At 39.9% G+C, this 19,466-nt stretch overlaps 1 protein-coding gene across 2 annotated transcripts in view; it reads left to right on the plus strand.

Moving 5' to 3' along the window:
• LOC113518181 (insulin-like receptor) overlaps positions 1-19,466 on the plus strand; it is a 115,616-nt gene that overhangs the window by 11,748 nt on the left and 84,402 nt on the right. For both annotated transcript variants that reach the window (XM_031913073.2, XM_026902981.3), the window contains exon 2: positions 1,167-1,312. In XM_031913073.2, coding sequence (XP_031768933.1) covers positions 1,210-1,312 — 103 coding nt within the window. In that variant the 5' untranslated portion in view covers positions 1,167-1,209. The remainder of the gene's footprint in view (positions 1-1,166; positions 1,313-19,466) is intronic.

The raw sequence follows: 19,466 nt of genomic DNA on the forward strand, positions 1-19,466 counted from the left end.
AGGCATTTTTGTGCGTATCCATTGTATGTGGTAGTAAAAGGTTATTCAATTTATTCAAACTATTTTCAACTGTCCGACTCGACCGAGTGAAACTGCGTAGAGATGTTGCATCTCTATGCATCTTCTACCGAATTTATCATGGGGAGTGCTCTGAAGAATTGTTCGGATTGATACCTGCCGTTGATTTTCACCATCGTACAACCCGCCATAAACTAAAATTTCATCCTAACCATCTGGACGAGTGGCGGTCCTCCACCGTGCGTTTTTCAAGGCACTTTCTCCCACGCACAACCACTCTTTGGAATCAACTTCCCGCAGCAGTATTTCCGAACCGATACGACAACATAACCTTCGAGAAAAGAGCATATTCCCTTTTAAAAGGCTGGCAGCACACCTGCAATGCCGTTGGTGTTGTGGGTGACCGTGGGCGGCGGTAGTCACTTACCATCAGGCGAGCCGCATGCTCGTTTGCCCTCTGTGTTGTAAAAAAAAAACTAACAGTTCAGCTTTTATTATATTTCTTTCGTTATTTACCAAGATGAACCATCTAATTCTATTTCATCATTGTCGATATAACCAGCAGTCAAAGCTTGCGCAGGCGATGTATATTTCGTATCTTGCACATGAAATATTCAAACAAAATTTATTTATGTAAACACAACATATGCATGTATTTAAGGTGTCTTTATTTACCATCAGGTGGGTCGTATGCTTGTTTGCCACCCCAGTGGTATAAAAAAATTATTATGTACTATTAATATTGTATTCCACAACTAAAAATATAACCGAATTGAAAAACTGTTTTTTTTTTAAGGCAGTTCAAAGTATACACGAGGATTGCCTCTCATCGGTTTATTACCTGTGTAAATGTGGCAAACAGTTGTCTGTGATAAATGATGTATGTGAAAAGCAAAATGATTTAATATACATAATTAACGAGGGTTCTTACTACGATTATATATTTGTTTTGAGTGCGCCAATATTTCCATCCTGATGGTCGAAATATCGTCGCGCATGGGTTATGGTCGCGACACTCGCCACGTAATTGATGAAATGCGGGTGTAACTTAAGGGAATACATGCCTGTTTACATACTTTCTTCGGCGTTTATTTTGGACGGGATTTTGCTAAAAATATAGAATTTAATAGCAAAATATTTTGTTTCAGCTCGGGATATGCGGCCGGCAAGTGTGGAGCGCGGCGCTGCGTGATGCGGCGCGCGTGCGATGCGACAGCCTGGCCGGTGGCGGCGTGCGCGCTGCTGCTGGCGTGCACCGCCAGCTGCGCTGTTATCGAACACCTCGCTGAAGGAGGTAATTTATTTATAGTTTTTTAACATATTTCGCCGTAAATGGCCGCTTCAGCGGACACTCTACCGGTGAAATTGATTAAGGCTATTTTTTACTGAAAGGTATTCTGCGTCGATCACGATCTCACCTGATCGAAAGTGACGATGAGGTCTAAGTTGGACCTCACGAGCCGCTTTTATCTGTGTATATATTTGATAAAAAGGTCTTTATTACCAACTACATATACCAAATCTATATATAGATTTTTATGCATGAAAATGGAATAATAACCCTTTGCCTGTGCTATTGGTTTGCGCTAGCGGCTTATCAATGAGAGTTGATAGGTGAGATTGAAGTTGAGTCAGCTGGCTTATCATAGCGAATTCATTAGGCATTAACCACGACAAGTTTAGTAAAATTTAGTATACAGAATAATATTTGGTTTGGTACGGAGAAGTATTTAGGCAACTGATTGTTCCTGACAACCGACGCGGACGAAATCGCGAGTACAGCTAGTGGTTGAGTAAATAAATAATGGGGAAAAGCCACTTGTCAACGAATGTTGTTTACGTGATTTGTTTCAGATAAGATTACAATCATATTATATTACAATAATTATTAAATTAAAATCCCTTTAAATTTGAACCTTTATAATGATAATAAATTTATTAAACAAAATAAGAAATGTAACAAGATAAATACTTAGAATACTTATTGATTTTAAATAAGTGTATCTGGCAAGCATGCAAGGAAAATATAAGTTTTCGACTTATTATTACTCTTTGTAGTTATAGTAATATTAATAAATAAATCACTGGCTATATTTATATCCTTAGCGTCACAAATTTGAAAAAATATATAAGATAATACCTGCTGTATTCGTTAGTATAGAATATTATGGTTTATATTAATATCAAATATATACCTATTATATAACAAGTATTTTGTACTTAAACAAAAGTTTAAATTTTGTGTTATTTTCCGATAATTTTTACTGTTTCTGTTAGTTAAATTCTCAGATTATTAGAAAATAATAAAATAGAAAAAATGTCACTGTAGAGTAACATAAAAATAGGGCACTTAACTGTTTTTGTAAACAAGTCTATTCTAGTAAAATTTATTTAGTCTATTCTAATATCTAGGTAAGACATTTCATAGTTTCATTATTATTTGTTGACATGTCTACATTTATATTAATAGGTTTATATCTAGTCTACGTTAAATATACTTTCACTTTTATGTGTCAGTGTTTTATTCCATTAATTGAAACTGAAATGTTTTAAATAATATTTGGCCTTCCTTAAAAATAGTAAATTTTACAGTTCATATAAAAATATATGATATATTCTTTTGTTGTTACATAGTTAGGCGTGATCTAAACAAATATTATAAAGAGGAAAGATTTGATTTTAAAGTTTTTTAATTTAAATGTTTAAAAAAAATTTAGTTTTTCAATAAGTACTTAACAGATTTTAAAATTTCTTTCACTTATAGAAATCTATTTTTATCTGTTCTATTTAAAATAAGTTCATATGACGCCGGGGCGGGTTGCTAGTTCCAAATAAAAACAACGTTTATTTTAGCTAGGTTTAAAAAGTTGGGAAGTGATAGGCGCGCTGGTTTTTTATCTGATATAGGTACGCGTTTCTTTACGTTGCGTGTTATTTGGAGGTGGGTACGGCCTTATTTTCGCGCTAGGCGGCAAATAAACCAGCCAATAGCGGCACGGAATTTTCAGCAAGTGGGTATGTACGGGTTAGTAAATAAACTTTAGTCACTTATATAAAATACACTACACAGTATACATAGAAAAGTTTATTTGGAACCATTGACTAATTTTTATGCGACTAATGGCTGGTTAATTCAGGGCCAAAGTAAGTATAAATACAATAAGTATAATACTAGAAAAAAAGTAAACCATGCATTGTAAAAAGAATTATTTATCAAAATCAATTCACATTTGGATGAGATATCGCGTAATATATACAATAAGGTTTGTTAATTGAAAACGTCCTATTTTTAGATTACGATATCCATGAAAATGAATATTTTCCTTAGAATTACAGACGATGTCTACAAATTTTATGAATGTAAAAATTTGTGACGATGTTTTTTATTTATTTTTATTTCTTATTTATTTATTTTGTTTTTCTATCGGTTGTTATACGCGAATGAAACATCAGTACCCGAATTATATCGCGGCATTCAATAAAATTTGCTATGTATATACACAATCGCGATTTTCACAAAATCTAATCAAATAAAAACATATACCAAAAGACGCGGACATAGAGTTCAGTTTGAACAGGTACTTATCATATAATTCGTTACTGTTACCTGTACTATAAATTCAAGTTCATTGATTAACAAATGTTAGCTATCACGAAGCTATATCTCCCTGAGTAGTACTTAATTTTTATTCACTTATTCCAATCGTTTGATTGGTTTACTGTGAGAGAAAAATAATAACCACGTACATGGTCAAAACATAACCTTCTTGCAGTAAGATAAAGCGTATAAATAAAGACGTTACACAACTTCTTAACCTTGCACACGCACAATGCTCCTGTTTTTCATAACATTCCAAGCGTTTCCATAAACATCTTACGTAATTTCTTAAACACAACGCAATAAACGACCTGCTGGAACACCATGAAACATAATTCCGAAGTTTGACCGACTTGCGTACTATGATGGAACAAGTTCATGCCGTAATCGTGCTCGAAGACGTATAGCGACCTTCGTTTGCCATAAATCCTATTTTGAAACTTTTAAACGACAGAAATTATAACATTTTGACAATATTCGTTTCCTGATGTGAATAAGAAGTTTGTATTTTTATTGTCTCCATAATTTTGGGCACATTTTCATGGTAGGTAGGTTGTAGGTTTGTCAGGCCAAGCTCGTCCGTTATTTCAGTTTTTGAGGTTGTTGTGTCCCCGCGTCTATCAACATTTCGAGTCGTACGCGTCGACTCTATTCTTACCAAACGAACGAGATAATGTAGCCGTCTTGTCTCATTAATTACTAAAGAATGCCGAGCTATCAGACTTAGTTCCATAATTTTATTGTTATTATTTCGTAACGTCATCCTCGTTAGCTAATATTGCAACTGCAGTGACACCATTGTACTGTTGTTCCTCTGTTATTTATCTTGTTGTTCTTCTGTAGCTTTGAATAACCCTAGTTTGTTTGACAGTTTTATAATTATATTGTGCCATATGTATTATACATACATAGAGATAGACGACGCAAATATCTTGGTGTATCCTAAAATGCGGCCACTTGTTTTTTTATCTAAAAATCTATGTCTTATGAAAATAACCATCTGTAATGTAACTGTTTATCCAATAGATATTAAATGAGGCTGGTATTGCTAGTAGTTCAAATTCGACCAATTATCACGTGTGTATGTTTATTTTATCTGCCAAACATAAGGCCTCTTTCACACGTCAGCGGCGTCGACGGCGTCGTACCAATGACGACGGGTGTATTCACAAAAATATGAAAACATCTATTGTAGTGAGAGTCACACATACATCTGTATCCCTTTGAAAGTTATAAATTCCATTGTATAATAAACAAGTGTTAATACGAGTATGTACAGTCAGCATCTAAATTTGATGAACACACCAACATTTTCAAACTCCTATGTTTTTGTTTTTGATGGGTGAAAATGGAATGGTAACCCCGCCTGCGCTAGCGGAATACGCTGGCGGAGTACCAGTGAAGGGTGATTGATGAGAATGTAAACAGCTCCGTTAGCCCATCATGATGAATTCCTTAGGAATTAACCATGATAGTTTCCAGGGGGAACCGCGAGGAGGTCGACCTGGTTGGGTATATTGCTAGCAATGGGATTCTCCGTCTCCATTACTAACAATCCCTTTCCCCTCAAACTCCTATGTTGTGTAGCATATAATGCATATGCAATGGTGTACAGGACGACATCAAAATCATTAGCATCCTTTTAAGCAAGTGTTCGGACCAGTGAAACTAAACATTTTCCCTAATGTGTTGAAAATTGACCAAAAATTTTGAGTCCGCCATACTAATTAAAACATCTGAACGCGTCGTGTTAGCATGGGAGATGTTTTTTTTTATCTTCTATGATATCGATTCAATTCTGGCGTTAACCTTACTAAATTTTAGCATGACTTTATGTGTGCAACTTGTAGATTTTTTTGCAAATCTGTAGTCTGTTCATCGAATTTCGATGCTGTCTATACCTTGCGAGTACATTTAATAATTTATAACGTTCTCGTATTAATTAATAAGACCAATCAATACTCTCAATTAATAATTCAAGAATTTTAATAACAAATAATAACACATTTACAATGTTCACCTTAGATCAGCCACTGTCTTGTTTTCTTTATACATATATTATATGAATAATAATGTATAATATTAAATCCTAATTTTTATATTTTATACATGCAAAATTTTGGCCTAAGATATAATTAGCTAAATACTTTGCATTCGGGTTTACTGAATTTATTTGAAGTTGAGTTTTTGTTTTAACACTGATGTACTGTCATGCCTAATTATACTTTTTTTATATAAATTAATATCTCTGTTAAAAAAAAATTATGTAAGCGAACAATTTGTCACTGGAGCCCCGCCATCGTATGTTATTAGCGGAGGCGGGACTACCTTACGTTTTCATCCATTAAAAACACTTATGACTAAGATTTTTTCCCTCTATGACCTGCGAAGTATTTATATTAATTATAGTATTTGTAACGGAAATTATTCTGAAATCGAACTTTTACGAGTACAAGTAGATTTTATTCCGCAAAGAAGAATAGCAGCATCAATCGTGACAATATTAATATAATACCGACAAGAAAGTAAACCCTATCAATTGTAGAAGGAATTATCAAAATCGGGTCATAATTCACGGAAAAAAGCATATAGGTGAATTGTGAATTATTTCCTTTTGGGAGATGCTTAAAAATAGATTTTTTTCTTGAAAAATACAGGTCACCATCATATCTGTTATATTATTTGACATATTTTACTAAAATGACATTGTGTAAATAATCAGATTAAAACAAACTCTAAATTCGTCATTTAATATTGATAACTGTTTAAATGAACACAAGTTATTTTTTGAAACCGTCCGATAAGTTGAGATACCTACTGTTTTTCGAAGCAGTCTGGGAGTGACGAAGTCAATAAAAAATCTCATTTGATTTAACATCAGTTAGTTGCAACGAGCCGAACACAAGGGAGTTCCATACTAGTTTCAGTAGAGCGTGTTTGCTTCCGATTGCGGTGACGAGGGACTTTTGACCGCAGATTCTGAAATTGTCTATTAATTCCGCCAAGTTCTTGTCGCGAACTCGTGTGCATTATACACTGAATTCTATTGTTGAATTGTGACAGACCAAAAGTACGCTGAGGATTGTCTCTCGCTTGCGTAGTCCCTAAATGGGCACGTGTAAACAACGCGCCGTGCTCCGTTAGCGCGCCGGATATTAGCAAAAACTTCCGCGTGGCCGTTGATCCGGCCCCGACCCGCTGTGGGGCCACTCGTGGGCCAAAATTTTATTTTTATTTATATATTTTTTACTATATCAGTACATGTGCTATTGAACTCTGCGCTGGCGTGCTCAGTATCGCGCCGCCGTTTAATCCGTCAGATAACGAACGGAGTGTTGTTTGTTTGTAATTCTCCTCCGCTCGACAGCCGACGATCTAGTGAGGCCTCGTTTAGGAGGCGCCTCGAGTTATCTTCTGAACCGTACCAAATTCACTCGTCCATGTAATAAGCATGTTGATATCGAACTTTGCAATTTGAACGCTAGTTTCTTGGGTTGTAATAGCTAATTACAGTTTACGTTGTAAAATAGCTACAGGAATGTTATCGTGGTTGAATAATATTTCATTAAGGCATTTGCAACACAACACAATTGTAGACCCTATAACTAACTCTAAAGGTATGTGATATACTTTTAACCTTATCTATCAACCTTTGTACATACCTACACTGTTTGTCTATGTAAATATGAAAAATCTCTATTAGCGTATACGGATATTGCGTATCAATTTTACTTGGGTGGTTCTTTATTATTTTAGGATCGCTTATCTCTTAATGTGACTTAAAAAAATACCCATAATTAGTGAGATTATATAAAAATATTTGTGGAGGAAATGAAGAAGGTGTAATTGTATCAGAACAATTTGTATTTTACATGTTATTTCTGGTACTCCAATTTGGGATCAGTGATAAGTGTATATATCTTTTCAACAAATCAAATGACGTCATCGTTACCAACCTGATATTTTCGTGCCTACGCCTTAAGCGCCTAAGAGGAATAAAGTATAACCCCCTTATTCATAAAATTTAAAATCTTAATCTTAGCTATTGAACTGTTTTGTCCCTTTCTTTCTAATTGGAAATGTACCGTAAAAGAAAGTGACAAAGCAATTCAATAGCTAAAATAGGTTTATGAGATATTTGACGTTTTTATAACTAAGAGCGTAATTGTACAATCTTATTATTACGCAATTTTATTGAAGTTTAAAAATAGCTTTAGACTTAATACAGTACCTAAATGGCCTGTTTTCTGACTTTATATATCTTCATGTCTTCAAATATGTTGCGTGAAGTATTTCCAAGTATTGGACATTAAAATTTATTGCACATACTCTTGGCTAACTTCCCTTATGAACATTTTAATATTCATGTAAAATGTTATTATAATATTAGTGCATTGGATTTTTTACATTAGCCATTACATACGTGATCAAAGATCGGCGAGTCAATAGGACTTTACGAACATATGTAAATAAAGGTCAGTAATATAAATAAAAAACTAGTCTGTATTCAAATAAAAGAATATAAAATACACTAATGACATGAAACGTTTTGTCAATGACAATGCATGCTATACGAATTAAGTCTAAAATAATTCTAAGTTACAAGAAAATTCGGCTATTGCAAATAGGTGATTTTCTTAGATATTTCTTAGACTTTTGATTTTTAATTTTGAAAAAATTGTAGGAGATAACGTTTGTGATAATAAAAATAAAATATAGAGCCGATTCTAAAGGTTTCTTTTTGAGTTTTAAGTAGATAAGAACTATAAATTGCTATTCGTAGGAACAGTAGAAACAGTATAATTATAATTAGGTTGCTTGCTTCGAGCGTTTAACGTAAAAGTTAGAAAAATATAAAACTATTTATTACTTAGGTGCAAGATACGTATTTATAAGTATATCGAATAAAAATTATATTAGAATTGTGATGTGTTAGCAACAAAACACACGCACTTGCATGTAAATTATAAATTGCGTTGTAAATAACTTCAGGGACGTATATATTATGATTAATTTTGTGTTATTGCTGTAGTTGACGGCGCTTGTAAATATTATTCTTTCTGACGTACAATTACCTAATGTAAAAGCTATGTTATGCGCTTTTAAAAGAGACTATAGTATGCTTGTCTGATACTCAAAGTTACAACTCTTTTTTTGTAATGCTTTGCTCACTATACGAGGTTTGTCCGGAAAGTACGTATAAAAGTTTTTTAAAAATTTTATTTTACAATTATTCAGGTAAATCAATTTTATAGTACTGTGACATAATGCACTTGTGCCAACGCCGTTTCCACTGTGAGAACTGAAAGTCCTCTGGTTGTAGGTAGCTTGTAGCTTTTTTTATCTCAATAATTACCAATTTGGTTTTTTCACACGGGGCCAAATCCGGCGAATAGGGGGTGTTCGGTACCGTAATGGAATTTTTACTCAAAAACTCACGGAACGATCTTGGCGCAAATTTTTTTCATTTGAAGTTCGTTTCTTAGAATTTCGTGGACCACGGTTTTATTTTTCAGCCACCTGTCTGACCGTTAAACGACGGTCCCCATTAACACAAGTTCGAATTCTTTCCACGTTTTCGTCGGAATGTGAAGTGGAAGGACGTCCTGAACGTGGGTCATCTTGAACGCTTTCTCGGCCCTCTCTGAATCTTTTTAGCCACTTGTGGACGGTTGGTTCCTTCACAGCATCATCCCCATAAACTGTTCTGAGATCTACGAGTTTCGAGAGGTTACGACTTCAACGGAAGCGGGCTCCATGCCGACGGGGTTTCGTTAAGAGGTGACAAGCCTCGCACCGCACGGCGGTCAGACCAGAACTGAAGCTGTTAGGGTAACTCCTCTTTCTCGCATTCCAGAACACTTTTATACGAAGACAGACCTCGTAGACTTAAAAGGATTCAACTATGTATTGGAATAATTAGGTTTGCTGCTATTGAATCAGATTCTACTTTATATTATTTTTAACTTGGTAGTAGCATATCAGCATAAATGAATCGCAGTATAATTCGTCTACTGGTTACCAGTCACTGATCAACTGTAGTAAATGATTAAGAACCTCGACTTCGAGAGTTGCTTACTAATTTATCACATGATATTTCAATCTCATTTCAATGTCTTAATCTTAGCATTCACTGTAAAGTATTCGAATGTTCATATATACTAAATGACATTATTTTAGCGATGTCGTTGTAAATATATGATATTTTATTGAAAATATAAAGTTGGTATGAACTAGCTGCATGGACTTAATACACTTACCTGAGCATAGGTTAGTCAAGCATTCCAAGAACGTAAGCTATTATACAATTCAAAAATGCATTTTTTCTTTAACAACATGTTTACTGGCTATGGGACATACTTGCTAAGCTGTGTTACAAAAAAAAATGAAGGGAGGGGTGTCCTAGCAGGTAAGGCCTCACAAGTAAAGTAACATTAATAAGTGATTTTGCATTTTACAGCGACAGCTGTAAGCATAAATTCTAAAATCATTTAATAAGAGGCTCAGATGCTTCCAAGGGTGTGATGGATAGAATTGACAAAATTCATTTAAGTTTGCTAACTTATAAAAAAAAGCCGGGCGTCAGGTATCTGAGTTGCATCAGAAAAAATATGTGATCGAATGCGTGATTAGCAGAGGACTACATTAAGCAGTAAGGAATTTTCAATGTTAGATATTCTTGTCACATGAAATCACCAAGAAAGGAATTCTGTACGATGTTGTTTACGTAGGCATTTCTATCTTCCTCTACTTTTTTGGCAAAATAAATGCTTTTTTTAGGCTGTTTGCTATTCCAAAATTAACCTCATTATTCATAATATCTTAAACCTTCTACAAACCCTTTTTAACTTGTACAATGTTTTGTTATTTTCTTTCAAATTAAGAATTTACATCAAAAGGAAAGGACAAAACACTTTAATAGCTTAATATAATCGGTTAATAGTAATAGGTTAATCGACTCATTTTCATTTTTGTTTAAGAGCTTCCCTCTTGTTGGTGGGACTCTTGCCACTCGCTACGATTTTTTGACGTGTCTCTTCACTATTTTATATAACACGACACCAACTTTTTTGTTAATCTGTCTGATGTAACTGTGCCTTAGTCTCTTTCCCCTCCTTCCTTCCATTATGATGTTTATAAGTTCGTCATGTTGTATCTAGTGTCCAAACAGTGTTTCCCTTTAGAATTGAATACCTATTATAATTAGTCTTTTTTTCCTTAACTTTAAGTAGGACTTCTTTATTACTAACTCGATTTTTCCAGCTAAAGTTCTCTATCTTTTTCCAGCACTACATTTCAAAGACTTTTTGTTTGTTTCTTTTTCGGTTAATGACTATACTTTGAAGCCATCTAAAACCAAAATGCAACTATTGATAAGTCGCTTTCGAATATCTTTTCCTATCTGAGTCTGCAAAACTTGTTAATCTATAGGTATATTAAATATAAATGGACGAATGTAAATTTGTAAATGCATCACTTCTAGACGGCTGTACTTATTTGGTTAAATCTTTTTTTTTTTTTTTATTGTTTGTAACGTTCAGGACAAGATTTTTTTTAATGTGTAGTGATAATGGAATGGCATATCGGTATGTGCTGGCGGGGCACCAGTGAGGTAGAAGATGAAAGCAGCTTAGTCAGCTCATTGTGAATAATTCTACAAGAATAAACCAAGATGATTTTCAGGAGCACCACGTGGAAGGTGACCTGATGTTATGTTAGCAATGGGACTGTTAGATCCATATTTAATGTCCCGCCAGTCAGAACTAACCTACTTCAGCACGCTTCCTTAACTCATGCAGTATGGTTATTAAATAATATTATAAACATCATTGATTTTTTTAGTAGTAACCTGCCAAAGATATTGGAAGCGGTTCACAAACATCTAGAGTCGGGTTAAATACTTTTATTCTAATTTTGTAGATTAGCACGCTAGGTTTAGAACATTGATTTGGCTTTTGCTGTCATAATGTTGTAATAATTTTTAATGAATAAATAAATATTATTAACAATTATTCCCTCGTTAAGAAGATGTTTTTATGGAAGAAAATATTTGAAAAATCGTACAGAATGGGTGTTTCATATTGAGAAGTATGGAACATCCGTGCGAAGTCAAAGTTGGCAGATCATCTTTAATAAACATCCATTGCATATATTCATTTTACTGTGTGACCAAAAAATGAATGTTTCTATGTGTCAAGTTGAAATTAAGTCAAGGTATAGTAGGAACTCTTAATTCCAGATTTTTTACCAAGAGTCACGTGAGCTTTCACCAAGACCTTAGATTAAAATTAGTTATTAGTCGTTTCTTTAGTGTGCGTGGTTTGTTTTTAATTTTAGAACACGGAAAAAACAAGTAAAAATCTAATAATAGACAAAAATCTGTTGAAGAATCTTGAAATTGCCAGCTTTATTATTTATAAATATAAATTATTATATAAATTATTTATATTTACGTATTGTGTACTCATTAAACAACTTCTAAAATTCTTAATAATTAAAATAATTTCATTATATCAAAGACGAATAAGTATTCTTATTAAAGCTAAGATTTTAAGAATTAGTATCTGCGAGACTTTTTCTGCCCTCTGTATTTTTTTTGTATCTTTGTCAATTTTGAAACCAATTTTTTTAATTCTTTTAATATACAATATGAACAAAGAGTTGTGTTCAAAACTACATCTGCCTATTTAAATGTTTACATATCAAAATAGAAGTTAAAAATTCTCCTATGCTAAATATTGATCTAGTAAATGGTTTAAAAAATATTTAAAAAAAGTAAATAAATCATTTGTTGTTTTAGGTTCATTGAAGCCGCCGTTTTATAAAGAGTAAATAAATAATGATTGATTGCACAAAGGATTATTTAAATCGATTCAGGATTTCCCTATTTGGGAGTCGCTTAAAAACGACTTGTTTTAAAATTAAATGGGAAATTAGTAAGTAGAACAATTAGTTATAATTACACTCTTTCGTTTAAATAGAACATTCTTGTAATATGTATCTATTTATAATGGTTAAAATCTAGAAATAAAGCAATGCCTACTTTATAAACTGAAGGTCAACAAGAAGTTATATATAATTTTATGCGATACGTAAATAACGTACAGTTAGTGTTGCTATTAATTAATCAACGAGTTATTCGAGTGAAATTTTCTATTTACTCCCAAATGATAATTTAGCAACAAATAATAGCTTCTTGTTAGTTAATAAATAAGAATTGTATATTAAAAAATCTGAAGCAAAGATGTAGGTATGTAAGATTTTTGGCAATGGTTTCTCTCTGCCTGTTCCGCAAGGTACTTGGAGTGTTGATAAATAGTAAAAAAATAAATATATTAACAGTATTATTATGCGATGTTTGCCGTATTTAATTACATTGTAAGATATGTACAACGTCTATTCCATTTGGTTGAACGTCGATATGATAACGAGTCGAAAACTTACCTAATTAGCTTCTCATAGATAATTCGAATTGTTATTCATTAATTGTATAGGTACATGCTTATTATCAATAAAAAATAATATCGGCCATTACACAGTTAATTCTAGAAATCTGTTATTTTGCAAACTCGAACAAGGTGAAATGAGCAAAATACGGTTGACTTATCTCGCTAGTTGAATTGGCCACTCGACGTTATGTTCGCAGTGAAGTCGGTAATCTTCGTTTACCGGTTGTTTACACAGCGCTTACCCACGTACGACAGCTGTCGGGGTCAAAGACCGACGGGGACGACCCTTCTACGACCCTCGGTGTAAACAGTCGTGAATTGAATTCGCCTTGGATGATAGACTTTAAAAATTGCTCTATAAATTACGCATTTAATTTGTATAACTCTAGTACTGAACTTCATTATCGTGGTATTGCCACCAGAAGGAAACTAGGCGGTGTTGCCAGCTTGTGACCTGATTTATTCCATCCACTTGGGAATTCCTAGTTTCCAAGTACATTTTTGAATGAACTTTTTTCCTTGTATGTTAGTGTTGCTATCTATAAAATTTGTAAATCAAGACAAGAAGTAAGTTCAATAATTCTGAACACCGAAAATAGTTTTACCCATCGGAAACATTAAACAAAAAAAAAATCGAAAATAATAGCTTTTGCCTTTTACATTAATGAAATATAGAGAAGAGTTTTATCGGTGCTAAAATTTAAAATGCGGATACAAATCTTCGTCAGGATTTTTCCAGGTCCAGGTCCTTAATGTATGCACACTAAAGTTCCAGATTACACTGATACTGATATTTAACTATTAGTAGTAAAATAATAGATTGACCTGAAATAGTATAATTAACAATTGGAAATGTGACTCTCCTTTACTAACGAAATCCTTTCCCCCATTGATACTGATGGTACTAATAACGCGACACAATACAACGCGACGCTACTAATACTATACTATACTGAACAGTGCAACTGCATTCAATTTGGTGTAATCATTTTTGCGTGATGACAGAACAAACATAATACTTTTAAAAATTATTGTTTTTGCTTCTATTGCTTCTATAATTGAACGGTGTGGACTGCCGTTCGGTGAGCGTGGACTGTAGGGGCGTTGGTTCGGGCTGGAGTGAAACACAGGGATTACTATTCTGAAGCCTCCGGTACCGTCTGAAGAGAGTATTTTTTCTTCTTGTCCTATTTCTTCTCGAGTGTAGTGTGTCGCTGCCCGGAAGCGAATGCCGCTCGACGAGAGGCGGCCTATCTTTATACCCGCCCGCTCGCACGATAACATTTCCAACTCGCGTTAGCGATCTGTGCGAGCGGGACGGGGCGAGAATGAACGAGACGCGTGTCTCTTCAGATCGGTACTCTATAGCGTTTATTTATTGCAATTTACAATTTCTTAATTCTATTTATTGTTACAATTTCTATTTCTATTCGTAGGTAATAATGACAACACACAAAGAAATACTTTATTTAACTTACACTATCTTAAATCTATGTAAATCTATATAAAATAACAGAATACAAAAACGATTAAACTAGAGACTTAACAACTATCTATAAACATTGCTATATACAATAATGTCGCGAACATAATCTCCCGCCGCAGCTCTCGTAGCTGGAGTTAACTCGTGTTCGCGTCGCTCGATGTCGATGTGGGCAGTATGATCAGCTTCTTAGTGGGTCGCCGTAGGATGCCCTTGTTCGTCCGCACGTCGACTGCTCGGATCTCGCCGTCTGGTCCAGGGTAGGTCGCCACCACCACGCCTCGCGGCCACGTGTTGCGAGGCAAGGTCCCATCAGCTATCAGGACCAGGTCGTCCATTTTGATGGCTCCGTGTGTAGCTCGGGGCTCCCGCCGGTGTTGCAACTCGGGTAGGTACTCCTTCACCCACCGGTTCCAGAAGCAATCAGCTAGCCTCTGGCTGGCACGCCACTCCTTGTGTCCCGCCGCGTCGCTCTCGGTGAAGCTGCCTGGCAGTGGGACGCGCGATGGACCGCCCAATATGAAGTGATTGGGGGTTAGGGCGCTGTCGTCGTCTGCCGATGTCGACACGTGGGTTAGCGGTCGGCTGTTGAGGGTGTGCTCGACTTCGACCAGTAGAGTGTGGAGGACCTCTTCCTTGGGCGCCCGTTCGTTCAACGTGGCGGCTAGTGCGGTCTTCACGCTACGCACCAACCGTTCCCACGCACCTCCCATGAAGGGTGCGCTCGGGGGAATGTAGCGCCACCGGATGAAATGGACTGATGACTCTTCTTGGATGGCTTCCTCGGCTGCTTTCTTCAGTTCGACGTCGGCACCTCTGAGGTTGGTGCCTTGGTCGGACCATAGCTCAGTGGGACACCCTCTGCGGCTTATGAAGCGCCGCAGGGCCATTATGGCGGAGTCCGTGCTGAGGCTGCCGGCGATTTCTAGGTGGACTGCGCGCGTCGTTAGGCAGGTGAAGAGCACTCCGTATCGTTTCTGGTGAGTGCGGCCCACTGTCACGGTCATAGGCCCGAAGTAGTCTAGGCCGGTGAACGTGAACGGTCGTTGATGATGCGCCAGCCTGCTCTGTGGATGGTTGCCCGTTGATGGCTGCGCCGGTCTTGCTCTTCGTAGGCGGCACAGCTGACACCTCTTCAGTTCACTGCGGACGGCGTGTCGTAGGCGCAACACCCACAAGTGTTGTCGCACCTCGTTCGTGGTGATCTCGAAGCCGCCGTGGTGAAGTTTCTGATGCACCCATGCGATGTATAGGCGCACCCAGGCGTGGTTTCCGTCGACGATGGGGGGTTCTCGTTGCTCGGCTGACAGATTGGCGGCGGCTGCTATTCTCGATCGAAGTCGCAGAATGTCGTCGTTGTCTATGACGACTGACAGCTGTATGAGTCGACTGGATGACGGCAGCTGTTTCTCTCGTTTCAATGCTGCGATTTCGTCGCCGAACGCCTCTTGTTGTATCGCGCGAATCCATAGCCGTCGCGCGCGATCTAGGTAGTGTGTGTCTATGGGGATGAAACACACAGATGGACTATTGCTGTTCTTGATTTTCATCTTCGTCTTCTCTCTATCGACTTTCTTCGTGCGGGTCCAAGTGGGGTCGGCGCTCTCTTTCTTCTTGTTCCTCTTTCGGATGGCGGTACAGCGTTGACTGGTCGGTCGCAGGAGGTCGATGAACTGCAATACCCGTGCTGAACTGCGAACAAGTTTCAACCAATTAGAAAAACGTGACGGATCGGGTAATGCTATGGATAACTGCGTCGCGTTCTGTAGCTTGTGTACGCGTTCTTCTCCCGTTTCCGCTTGACTATCGTCGCTCGTACTATCTTCACGCGGCCACTGCTCTTCGGGGAGGTACAGGAAGTCCGGCCCACGGAACCATCTATGCTGCGAGCCGAAGTCCGTCGGTGGGTCGCGTGTGGCGTCGTCTGCTACGTTGTGCCGCGTCGGTATCCATCTCCACTCGTTCGTCTTCGTTTCTTCGACGATCTCGGCGACTCTATGCGCGACGAACGGCTTGTATGCGCGAGGACCGGTGCGTAGCCATGCGAGCACGGTGCGTGAGTCCGACCAGTATACTCGGCGAGCGGGCTTCAGGTCGTGTTCTTCGACTGCCGTGCGCGATAGGCGATACCCGAGGACGGCCGCTTGCAGCTCCAGTCGCGGTATCGTGGTCACCTTGCTGAGTGGGGCCACTCGTCCCTTTGCCGCGATCAGCGACACGTGGACCTCGCCGGTCGCGCTTACGGCCCGCCAGTACACGGCACAGGCGTACGCGTCCGAGCTGGCGTCGACGAATGTATGCAGCTCCGCTGTATCGGCCGTGGCTACCTCCGGGTAGCACCGCGGCACCTCCAGCGCGGACAGCCGTCGCACGTGGTCCATCCAGCTCCGCCAGGCGTCCGCTTCCCGTGGTTGCAGCTCGGTGTCCCAGTCGATACCGGTACGCCACGTCTCCTGCAATATCTTCTTCGCCTGTATGGTGATGGGAGTGGCGAGGCCCAGTGGATCGAACAGTGACATGATCGCTCGTAGCGCTTCCCTCTTCGTCGGCGTCTGTTCCCCGCTGGCTATCTGTGGCGGAAGCTTGTGTCCGTTGAAGTTGAAGCCTAAGGTGTCTTCAGAAGGTCGCCATACCATCCCCAGTATCTTCTCCGCGTCGAGTTGTACCACGCTGTCCCCGCCGGTGTCGGAGAACGCGGCGCGCACTTGATGCGAGTTCGACGCCCACCGTTGGAGATAGTAGTTGGCTCGACCGTGGATCTGTGCGACCTGTCTTGAGACGCGTACGGCTTGCTCTTCCGTGTCGAAGCTGGCGAGGTAGTCGTCGACGTAGTGGTTCATGATCACCGCCGTTGCTGCCTCCGGGAACTCTTCCTTGTACTGTTCTGCGTTCTTGTTCTTGACGTAGATCGCTGTACACGGTGACGATGTTGCGCCGAATATGACACTCTTCATCCTATATTCCACAGGTGGACCCTCTCGTCGATCTCCTCGCCACAGGAACCGTTGCATGTCCCTATCTTCTTCCCGTATGGAACCCGCATGAACATGTCCTTTATGTCCGCCGTGACTGCCACCCGTCGTTGCCGGAACCGCATGAGGACCCCCGGTAGCGATTGAAGTAAGTCGGGGCCCGGCAGCAGCATGTCGTTCAAACTGATGCCCTTCGTCTTGGCTGCTGCGTCGTGCACGATTCGCAGTTTCCCCGGTTTCTGCGGGTTGATGACGGCGAAGTGTGGCAGGTACCACACCCGTTGGGAACTCCGTGGCGGGGCGACTTCGGCATACCCGTTCTTGAGTAGTGTGTCCATTTGCTGCTCATATCTCTTCTTGATTTCTTCATTCTTGTCGAGTTTCCTTTCGACCAGTTGGAGACGTCGCATTGCCGATTCGTAGTTGTCCGGCGGCACAGGGTCGTCCTTCTTCCATAATAACCCCGTCTCGTATCCTCCCGCCGGTAACGGACGAGTTTTCTCCTCTAAAATGCGTAGGGCGCGACGTTCCTCTTCATTGTAAGACCTCTTCGGTGCGATTCCCAGCGATTCGAGCGCGAAATGTTGCTTCATCATTTCTTCCATCGATTGTTCCTCTTCATGTGTCGTCACTATGTGGCTGATTCTGTGCACCTGCTGTCTTGTCCTGCCGCGACTCGTACCGTGCAGTACCCATCCCAGGTCGGTGAGTGATGCGACCGGCTGCGTGTCGGATCCTCTTCTGACTTCGTGGGCCAGCAGTAGGTGCCAGTTGTCTTGCCCCAGCAGTACCGTCGGTTTGCCCTCTTCGTAGACCAATTCCCTCTCTATGTCCCGCAGATGTGGACAGCCCTTGATGACGCTGCGCGGTACCGACTGCGGTGATAACTGCAGTCTGTCCATCGTCCGTGCCCCCACTGTGTATTCTTGTGAATTCCGCCCGCGGATCTTGAAGTGAACACGCGTCGATTGAGCTGCGTTGATCCGTGCCCCGGCCACACCTTCCATGTAGAATGGTGCGGGGGACCCGTAGCACCGATTCGCTCCGCCACCGTCGTCTCGATGATGGTGCAAGTCGACCCGTCGTCCAGTAGCGCGTAGGTGTCGCACGTTCCCGTGGGACCGGTGACTCGTATCGGCAGGATCTTCAGGAACGCGATCTTGTCGTTTTCCCTTGCCGATGCGGCGACTGCGGCGGACTTGTCCTCGACGACGTGCGTTGTCACTTCGTTCTCCGGCTGTTGTCGCGTGGTGTGCAGCAGAGGGTGATGAGTCTGCGTGCACTCATCTACTCCACATCTCTTGCTCTTGCAGGCGTGGCGAAATCTTCTCACTTTGAGGCAACGGAAACACAGCCTATGAGTCTTTGCTAGCTCCCACCTCGCCGATGTGTCCGCTTCCTTCATCGTCTTGCAGTCCGATGGAGCGTGTCCCTCTCGTCGACACATCGGGCACGGTGGTGTAGCGGGTTTCTCCTGCGTCATGTATGTCTTCGCCGTCTTCCTAGGAGCGGACTCCCGCCGGTCTTCGGACGGTATCTCCTCGGCGGGGGCGAAGTTTCCACATCGTGCGGCGGTCCTTTGCAGGAACTGAGAGAGTGTTATGAGGTCCGGTTGTCCCTCCGGTTGGTCGTTGGCGAAATCGTAGTACTTGAAGCGTAGTACCGACGGCATCTTCTCTGTGACGTTTCTCACTATTTCTTCATTGTAGAGGTAGTGACTCTTGTTCAGCGCTCGTATCGTGGCGACGACGTTCTGCACCTTGCTCGCGAAGAGGCAGACGTCTCTTGCGTTGTCCGAGAGTCGTGGTAGCGCGCGGAGTTTGTTCAGTTCGGCTGTGACGAGTGCTCCAGGGCGGCCGAACCTCGCGGCTAACATCTTCATTACTTCTTCTGCGGTCGTAGACCCGACGAATAGGGAGCGTGCCGCGTCCTTTGCGGCCCCCTTC

Source organism: Galleria mellonella, unplaced genomic scaffold, assembly GCF_026898425.1.
Source record: "Galleria mellonella isolate WM207_F2 unplaced genomic scaffold, CSIRO_AGI_GalMel_v1 utg132, whole genome shotgun sequence".
Classification (NCBI taxonomy): domain Eukaryota; kingdom Metazoa; phylum Arthropoda; class Insecta; order Lepidoptera; family Pyralidae; genus Galleria; species Galleria mellonella.